The sequence below is a fragment of the Marmota marmota genome, unplaced genomic scaffold (assembly GCF_001458135.2).
Source record: "Marmota marmota marmota unplaced genomic scaffold, marMar, whole genome shotgun sequence".
Lineage (NCBI taxonomy): Eukaryota > Metazoa > Chordata > Mammalia > Rodentia > Sciuridae > Marmota > Marmota marmota.
Window position 1 is genome coordinate 14,222,053 of NW_025999853.1, and position 10,152 is coordinate 14,232,204.

A 10,152-nucleotide genomic window follows, 5' to 3' on the forward strand; every position below is an offset into this window, starting at 1 on the left:
GGTGGAGGATGGGAAAGGCAGCGGAGCACAACAGACACTAGTATGGCAATTTGTAAATCAATGGATGTGTAACTGATGTGATTCTGCAATCTATGTATGGGGTGAAGGTGGGAGTTCATAACCCACTTGAATCAAAGTGTCGAATATGATATGTCAAGAAATTTGTAATGTTTTGAACAACCCACAATAAAAAATTAAAAAATAAAAAAAATTAAAAAAAAAGAAAAATATTTTACAAACTTTATATAGTTCTGACCCCAAGTATGTCTTACCTTTCTGAAAGAGGATTTCAGCTTCTACCTCATATTCCTCCATAGCCGTTATCTTACAGAGCCTCAGTGCAACATCAAAAAGATGAAGAGCAGGTAACCACTTTGAGGAGTCCTTCTTTTTATTACTGTTATATACCTGTTTGGCTAATGTATGTCCTAAAAGGAAAACAAGTGGGTGGGGGCAAAACAATAAAATACACAGTGTTCATAGCAAGCCTCCACGATACCATTCTTCTCTCACAGTAATGGTATTTGTTAACAACTCTGGTGGTCTTCATGGTTTTTAGGATCCAAGATATAGTTTAAGGAAAAAGAATACCCAATATTTCAATGAATGGCCATAATTATATCTTTTGTAAATTTCCAACTTATTATTGTTTTTCCCCAACTTATTATCTTGTTTTTAAAATCAGAGATGATATCTCAAGTCTCTTTTAGTTCTAAAATTTCATGATGCTCTACAAAACAACTTTTATATTTCTGAGATGAGATCATTATTAGAGAAACATCTGGGAGTTTTATGTTGCTCCCATCAAAATTTGCATACATTGCTAGATAGTGGTTTTCTATTAAGTACTACAGTGGTTGCTTGCTATGCTATGCCATGTATGTATGTATGTATGCATTGTCATCCCAACTAGATAGCAAATCCATTTTGGACAAGTGTCCCTGCTACACTTATATGGGACCATCATCACTTAACGTAATAAAGGATTGGTGGAAGGAACACACATTTTTTTTTAACCTATGTGGCCTCAAAATCAGGATTAGACATGCTATTCACCATCAGACAAGAAAACAGAAGTAATGCAGACATTAATGCAGCAAATATTTTCTGTATTTTTAAGCACTAGATAAAAAAGATCAAAATGAATAATAGATTAAGGTTAATTAACTGCTTTCCACATGCCAGGTACCATCTCATGTACTTAGCCTGTATTATCCCTATGATGCTTGCAGCTCTGAGTGGGGACCATCATCATGCTAACTTAACAGAGGGCACAGCAGTGGTTCAAAAATATTTAAGTAATTCACCCACAGTCACATGGCTAGTAAAGAGCAGAGCCATAATTGTGTGTGGCAAGGAAAATACAAGGTTCTGTGGTGGCAGGTTAGGGAGCCCTGGCTTACTGGGGAAAGTTGTCCAGGCTGATGACTGATGAGCACCCTGCTTTTGGTAATTCTAGAGTAGAAAGTGGCTGGGGAAAAGAGTAGAAGAAAACGGGGTGGGGGTACTACTTTGAAGAATAGTTGAATAAATACAAGAAAGGAGCATAAACAGAAGGGCAGCATAGGATGCACAGTACAGATGCTTGATTCCAGCTGAAGTGCTGGGTCCTGGCCAGTCACTGGAGCTACCATGTCATTTGAGGCTTTGAACCTCCATGCCTCTGGGTCTTAAGTGTCTTTCTCAGAAACAGTGAGGTAACAGAACTAGAAAATACCTGCAGTCCTGTTGGGTTTGGAAATGTTTTCGATTCCAAGAAGCCAAAAAGTTCTTTTTCAAAAAAAGAATAGTACTTTTTGTAAATTTTTAGTTCAGGGAATATGCTATATGGATGGCAAGATGGAAGAAAAATTCCTTTTTCCTTACATCCCCCAAAGAGAAGTTACTAAGCCCTTACTCTGGACCAGGCAGGATGGTGCAGAGTATTGATATACAATGATACTTCATTCTCTTCTAGAGAACCAGTTGCCATCTCTGCCTTCAAAGAGCCTATTATTTAGTTATTTAGAAATTATTGATTTTCTCTCTCCTCACCAGCTAAATAATAGGCTCTTTGAAGGCAGAGATGGCAACTGGTTCCCAATTACATCACCACTCCCCAGCATTATTCTTGCACATAAGTGATCCTCAGAAAATGGTGGTGGATTGAAACAATGAAATTTAAGTGACTTTTATTTGCTACTTACAACAAGTAATCCACTTTTTCATCTCAAAGAAAGCTTAAGTTAAGGTAATTAATGGGAAAATAATCTTAAATAATCATGATGCTTATTCTTGTTTTCTAAAAACAAACTCAAAATGTTATCTTCTATTTTCAGAAAGAAAAAAAACTTGAAGTGGCTCTATTCTTGTGATGCAATCTATATTATAAAGAATAACTGTAAAGAAAGCAAGTCTGAGATTATTTTGTGCCTCATAATATTGAAGCGTTCCTTTTTCCAGTAAACATCAACTCTGTGAAAAAGAAGTTGTGAAACTAACATTGTTTTGACAGAAAGTCTGCTTTTGGTTTTGTTTTTAAAGTCTGTATTTAATATAATATACCAGAAAGCAAGCTGTTCAGCTTCAAATGAATCTAAAAAGCAGCAACAGTATTGTCATTGAGTGGTGACACATCTTCAAGATTAGGAAGTCAGAAAAGTAGAGAATACATTTGATTTTACACAATCTGTACTTCAAGCTCATGTGGAAATCAAATTTCCTGATAATATAACAAATTTGCAGATTAGAAAGGCATAAAAATAGCTCTCATTGGATCTTTGAACTGGAAGGAATTTGAGAGACCAACTAAATCAAGCTAGCTTCATAAATGAAAACTTTTAACAAAATTAAGTAATTTATGTTAGATAATTAAATTCATATCTGATAATCATCATAACAATGGTCAATATTAATCATGAAAGGGAGAGAGTGGGAAGGTTCTGAACAGATGATTGCGTGAGTGTGCCCTTACTGGCCTCCCTTTCACTATCTAAACCAACCATCCATTGACCTCTCCTGACCAAGCAGCTGCTGGTGCAGGAGGCAGATGGGTCCTAGAAGGCGATGGGCGAGAATAGGCAGAGTTGGTGCCCAATTTTGTGCATTCTGGACTAGACAAATGCTGTGAAACAGAGGCAGGACAGTTTGGGTCACAAATCAGAGACAGCATCCTGGAGAGAGCTTGAGACAATGTCTGAGAGAGCCAGAGAAGGCCAGCTCTGAACGGCTGCTTTCTTGGCTTTCCCCGGAACTGTGAGGGACCTGACAGTGACCTAAGTGCTCCCCACTCCTGAGCACCCTCCTGGTGCCTCAGGAGGGAATTACACTCTGGAGGCTGGTAGAGGCAGAACTAGCTATTTTGATGGTGATCTGCAGCATTACCCCTGCTGAAGTTAATCCACTAGCTGGACCTGAACCACAATTAAGTAGACAAAGTAAGACATCCAAGCAAAAAAGATAACCAGCAGCCAGCAAGAGGAAGAACAAATATAACCACCAGAAAAGCATCAGAGAATAGAAAGATTCAATCAGTGAAATAAAATTGATTGCAAATAGGATGACAAGTTAAAGCAAGAAAAAAATACAGCATATGTAGAGATATAAAGGTATCAGATGATTTTGAAAAGACAGTCATTGATGACATCTCAGTTAATGATACAGAAGATCATATAGAAATTTAAGTGACTTTTATTTGCTACTTACAACAAGTAATCCACTTTTTCATCTCATAAGAAAACTCAAGTTAATTTATGGGAAAATAATCTTAAATAATCATGATGCTTATATCATGATGTTATAAATAAACAGAAATTCTGCAAGATGATAGACTTGGAAGACAGATCTAAACTCGACATACAAATATTAATATTCAACACTCAGTAGTGCCTACTATGATCTAGGTACTGGGGTAGACCTCTTTCTTATTTAGTCACCTGTGTGACAGGGCCATTATTGTTCCCTGCTATGATCTGAATGTTTGTGTTCCCCATTCATACGTTGAAACCTAATTCCCACAATGATGGTATTAAGAAGTCAGGACTTTGGCAGGTAGTTAAGTTGTAAAAGTGGACCCCTCATGAATGGAATTAATGCCCTTATAGAAAGGGGCTTCAGGAAGGCTGTTTGCCCCTTTTACAATGTAAGGACCAATAAAAGGCACCATTTATAAAGCAGAGAAAGCCCCATCAGCTACCAACTCTTAATCTTAGATTTCTAGCCTCCAGAATGGTGAGCAATAAATTTCTCTTATTTATAAATTTCCTAGTCTAGGGTATTTTGTTATAACAGCTTTAATTGACCAAGACATCCCCATTTTAAAAATAAGAAGACTAAGGAGAAGAAATCACATGCTAGAGATTTTTACCTAAGCAGGCTGGCTCCAGCTCTCAATAGTAGCTGCAGAAGAAACTTTGAACAGAGAACATGCCTATGCAGTGCTTAAGCAAGAAGAAAATTTCCCAGAGCTTGAAAGAGACTTTCCTGCAGATTCAAAAGGCTCATTGTGCTCTAGGGCAGAGAAGGAAGATCCATATACTCAGACATGTGCTGGTAAATTTCCAGAACTACGAGTAAGGGAAAATCTTACAAGTTTTTTGACAGAAAGAACAAATTTCTTACCAAACGAAAAGAAAAATTAGACTGACATTGCAGTTCTCATTTGCAACATTTGAAGCTAGAAATGGTGGAATAACATCTATCAAATCCTGGAGAAAAGGCCATACCCCAAGATTCTGACATCGAGGTGAGACAGCACATCATTCACCTGTCAGAGCACAGAAGAGCCTTTGCCGAGAACCATAATTCAGAGAGTATAGCAGCTGGCTATCCCATTGGGGGAAAGCAATAGAGGACAGAAAGATTCAATGAACAGTCCATGAAGCAGGACACAGGCTGGAAGAGAAGATGAACGAAGACGAGGTGGAAGGGAAAAGCAGCAGCACTTGCCCAATGGTAGGATGACTAACATGGATATTATTATTAAAAAGAAAGAATTCAAAGGGAAAAAAAATAAAATTATTGGCATCAAAAGGCACTAAATCATCTCAGTTGGAGAGAGTAGGAAAGAAGGAGAAAAAATTCGAGCGATCTTCTCTAGACGGTGAGATTAAAGGAGGGACATAGCATTCACCCAAAGATCTCATCCAGTTGGGGATGGGCCTGGAGGGAAGCAGGTCAGAGTGCCCAGAGGGAGGAGGCAGCCAGAGCTGGGTAAGATAGAAGGGACCCACAGGCTTGAGTCTGAGGACTGAGAAAAGAAAAGTACAAAAGAGGTCTAAAGTAATAATAGAAAGAAAGAAAATGATGAAAACCACTTGATCAAACTGATAGATAAGGAAACTGCAGTCAAGTAAGTAGAAAAGATAAATTAAAATGTAAAGAATAATAACAATAGTAATATCTTTTACTGCATGACTGCTCTATGCCAGGTACTGTTTAATACTTTATCTCATTTACTTCAAATATGTAGGGTAAATGGCCCTGTTCCCACTTCACAGATAAGACACTGGTGTCCAAGAGCTTAAATAAGTTGTAAGATCAGACAACTAAGAAGTAATGGGAAAATCCAAGCTAAGCCCTCCAGATTCCAAACCCTCATCTAGCCAGCTTGCTCTGCACTCTCCACCTGTGCTTTTGTTTCTGTTAACCTTCTTTTTGCATCACTGTTCACTCATTTATTTTCTTTAAATATTTGAAAAGGCTCTAATATTCTACTATGTGTGAAAAATGGTGCTAGATGCTAAGGGCTTGATTTTATTAGGAATACTTCCTGGACAATTTTTTTCTGTCACAAAAGTTGTGTGTGTTCATTGTGGAAGATTTAAAGAGGAGAGCTAAGCAAAAAGAAGAAAATAACATTATCTATAATCACACCAGCCAATGAAAGGTTCATTGGTATAAAACTTTCTTGTCTTTGTTTTCCTGTGGTATCATGACATAAAATGCATTTTGTACTTTGGCTTTTGTATATTTTTTCAATGTAGTAAACATCTTTTCATTGTATAAAAATTTCTGCAAATTCATTATTAGTGATTGCACAGTAGTCCCCTAGAGGAACTAAGTCCAAAAGCACTATTATTGGTCGATTAGTTGTTTGATTGATTGATTTTAGGCACTGTGCTAAGTGTATGGCATATCAGGAGAACAAAACAAAACTGTTGCCTTAAGAAGTCTTGTTATGGTTTGAATATGAGGTGTCCCCTAAAGCTCCTATGTTAATGTGGGAATATTCAGAGGTGAATGATTAGATTTTGAGAGCTGTAATATAATCAGTTCTTCCTAGTTTGAACTGACTGTTTGGGTGGTAACTATAGGCAGCTGGAGCATGGCTGGGGGAAGAGGGTCATGGGGGACATGTCCTAGAAGGGTTCATCTGCCCAGCCACCCCTTCCCTTTTCATCTCCCCTCTCTCTGCTCCCTGGCTACCATGCGCTGAGTAGCTTTCTTCCACCATGCGCTTCTGTCATGATGCTCTGCCTCACCTGGGGTCCAGAGCAATGGAACCTGGCTGACCGGGGTCTGAACTTTGGAAACCTAGAATAAATTAATAATCCTAAAATAAACTTTTCCTCTTCTAAGTTGTTCTTATCAGGTACTTTGGTCACAGTGATGAAAGGCTAACATAACTTTACAATAAAATGGAGTCTTCAAGCAAGGACACTGGCCTTAATAACCAATCTGATGAGTGCTACAATAAGAATAGCCAATTAGCAGGGGAATGAGACACCTAACACAGTATTGAGGGTCAGGAAAAGATTTCCAGAGGATGCAATGCTTAGAGGAGTTTTGAAGGATAAACAGAGTTAAATGAAATGTATCTACATGTGTGCGAGAGCCACAGAAGGATATGAGAGTGGAGTTTCTGGGGAAGACCGTTCCAAATGGAGACAATAGCTAGTGCAAAGGTCTAAAGCAAGCATACGCCTGGAGTGGTGCGGTGAGACTAGAGTGTTGAAGAGGTGAACAGGTAGCCCAGGACCACATCATAAGGAGTCCTTTAAACAAAAATAAGTGGAAAGTGTTTATTTAAAGGGAGAAACTATGTAAATAGAACTTACAAAGGTAATGAAGAGATCAGAGAGGGAGGAGAAAAACTGGCCCAAGGCAGTGCCTAATGGTTAGGAAAGCGGTTCCAGGAAGTTGTGAGCCATGTCAGCAGGCAGTATCAAATGCTGCTTGGGTCCATAGGGGCAAGGTCAGAAAAATCACCTTGGAGTTATGACTGATTTAACTCTTTGTGGCCTCATCAAGTTCGGGTTTTATGGTCTGGATGGAGAATGGAGTGAGATAAAGAGCAATTGGGAAGTGAGGAAAGGGGAAGGAGGAAACAGAATCCATTCTTGAGGAGTCCAGCTGGCAGTGGCTGTTGGAGGGAGAGAGAGACTTAGGGTAGATTTGTTACTGTTACTGTACTTGTTGTTGTTTTCTTTTTTAAATTAATTTAAGAATAGAACATATTTACAAATCTATAGTGTGAGAAAAGGACACAGTGAGTAAGGACAGTGGAAGACGTGAGAGAGGGTTAAAAATGCTGGAGCAGGACTCCAGGAAGGATAGAGGAGCTGGGGAGCTGAGCAAAGTCAAGAGGCTGCACTTTGAGAAGAGGGAAGCTGCTCCCCTGGCACAGGAGTGAGGCAGAAGGAGGTGGCAGCTATGACCACACCGAGCGGAGTGTCTTCAAAGGGCTCAGCATGCAGATAACTGGAAACCATACCACCCACCTGGCATTTAGAATACTGTTATCAGCAAATCCACTATCTGAGGTGCCAGCTAATGTATTATGAAGAGACATAGATTCTGTGCCTTCAAGACACCTTGTTTAATAAAAATATGAAGACGTTTGACAATTCCCACATTTATAAGGCATAAGTTTATTTCCTAAAATTTTACAAACAAGTTATTAGAGCTCAGAGAAGAGGAATATCACCTTCGTTAATATATTTATTAAAGCTGTTTTCTTAGTTCATTGACATTTGTTAAGCAGTTTTAAAGATAGAGCTACTTAAAAGCATCCATCATAACCTAAAAGACATAATGCATTTTTACATATTCCTGCCCTAAATGTTCTTTACAATTTGTCACAAATGTAAAGAAAGCAGGTGTAATTTAGTGGACAAAAATAGTGTTATTGAAGAAATGTGTTTTGTATTTTGTGTTTGTATGATTTTTCAAAATAAATATTCTGAAATACACAGTAATTCTAAAGTATACTACGTTGGTATAATTTCATTCCAAATGATTGATTAACTAGATAAAGCGCAATAGTCCAAAACAAGTAGCTAGGCATGTTGTAATTATTGTAATCACCTTCATACTCTAATCATATATAAAGATTAAATACATCACTGAGTCTGACATGTGGTAAATGATCAAAACTGTTACATAAATGAAGTCAAGAGTGTTCATAAATACTACTCCTTTTAAATGCACTCATATGATAGCTTGACTGAAAGTAACTTGAAATGTTATATCTGTTACACACAATACTCACAAACATTCAGATTTAAACATGTACAATATATGTTTAAATGTTCTTACCAATTCTCATTTTTATTTTGGCCAGTAACATAACATGAGGAAGATAGATATTTTTCAAAGGTTGTAATAGATTTTTATATTCAGTGCTTGATAAATGCAACTCAATTGTTTCCCCAAAAGTTAGCATCTATGAAAGAAATATTATAATGAAAAATTAGTTAATGTAGTTTGTAATAAGAAAAAAAGACAAAAGGTAAACTTCTACATCTTGTGGGACACAAAAACATTCTCACCTGTTCAATAATAATGTTGTGAGCCTGGGTCAAAAATTGTAACTTGTCTGGTTTTGAATAGGGAGATTCCTTGAATTTCTCAGCTTTTGTTAAGTCATCCAGTAGAACAAGGCTTTTCGCCAGAGTTAACGAAGATCGAGGAGAAAGAAATTCTTTTCCTTCAAGCAAATGTATTATATCCTATTAAAATAAAAATATTCCATTTGCTAGTACCTTTTCTAATTCACCGAAACAGAACTGGCCCTGTTCCTTGGTATGCATTCAGTACCTAATGGAATTTAAAATTCTCTCCTTTTATTCTAACTGGAATCCTTCCTAAATATAAATATGAACAAGGTTTTCTTCTTACCTGAAGGTCTGTGATAATATCTGCCTTTAAATGCTTTTCTTGCAGGCCAAGGATTACAGCTTGCATCAAGAATTCAGCCTGTAGTTCTAAGTCCTCTGCACTTTTTGCTTCCATGTATAATTCACGGATGAGGCTCAAACAATCTGTCAAATCGTTCTCTAAGATAAATAAGTGTGGCTATTTAAAATGCAGTGAGAAAATAAGAAAGCATATATGTATAACATCTGCAATGCGATCACAGTAATATTGCATAAGGTCAAAGAACAAGAGGATATTAAGATGGAAAACAGACTCTACAGGAAATGCAGAAAAAAAAATTGTTGTAATTTGGGGCAAAGTACTTTAGGATATTCCAGTGCTGTGAAGTAACAATAATATTACATGAAATAACTTAAACTTGGGAGAGAATCATGAGTGAATAGAGAGGTATACAAATAGATAATTACTACTCACTGCAAGTACTACCGTTTATATGTGCCAGGCTATATTATCTAAGATTAAGTTTAGCCCATTTAATTCTGACACTCGTATTAAGTGGGTATAATTATCTTCATTTTACAGAGTATGACACTGAGGCATACAAAGACTGAAAGAGTTGGCTGAGAAAGACTTGATGAGGAAGTGGTAGATCCAGCATCTGAACCCAAATTTGATGGTTCCAAGACTGGTGCTCCTCACCCCTGTGCTTAGCTACTTTCCAAGATGACAAATCTCCCTGCTGTTTCGCACTGTGGTAATATATATGCTATAATGTTGGAAAATATTATTTTTATTTAATACCAGATTTTTAAATTCTGGAAAGAGATCAAGCTAGAAAGTTAGAAAATGTGAATGCTATATTTCGGCAAGGTGGCACATGCCTTTAATCCCAGCAACTCCGGAGGCTGAGGCAGGAGGATCAAAAGTACCAGGCCAGGTTCCACAATTTAGCGAGGCCCTCAGCAAAATTTAGCAAGATGCTTACTCAAAATAAAAAGTACTAGGGATGTGGCTCAGTGGTTAAGTGACCCTGGGTTCAATCCCTGGTACAAAAAAAAAAAAAAAAAGGGGAAT

The 10,152-nt window shown here is 37.5% G+C and overlaps 1 protein-coding gene across 3 annotated transcripts in view; it reads right to left on the reverse strand.

Annotated features, from left to right (window-relative positions):
- The window catches only part of Cfap54 (cilia and flagella associated protein 54), a 293,504-nt gene that overhangs the window by 90,613 nt on the left and 192,739 nt on the right, over positions 1–10,152 (reverse strand). For 2 of the 3 annotated variants that reach the window (XM_048803590.1, XM_048803601.1), the window contains 4 exons: positions 9,100–9,257; positions 8,751–8,930; positions 8,518–8,644; positions 273–428 (listed from right to left, as the gene is read on the reverse strand). In XM_048803590.1, coding sequence (XP_048659547.1) covers positions 273–428; positions 8,518–8,644; positions 8,751–8,930; positions 9,100–9,257 — 621 coding nt within the window. Of the gene's footprint in view, positions 1–272; positions 429–8,517; positions 8,645–8,750; positions 8,931–9,099; positions 9,258–10,152 lie in introns of those variants that run through there. The other variant, XR_007347741.1, reaches the window with a different exon arrangement.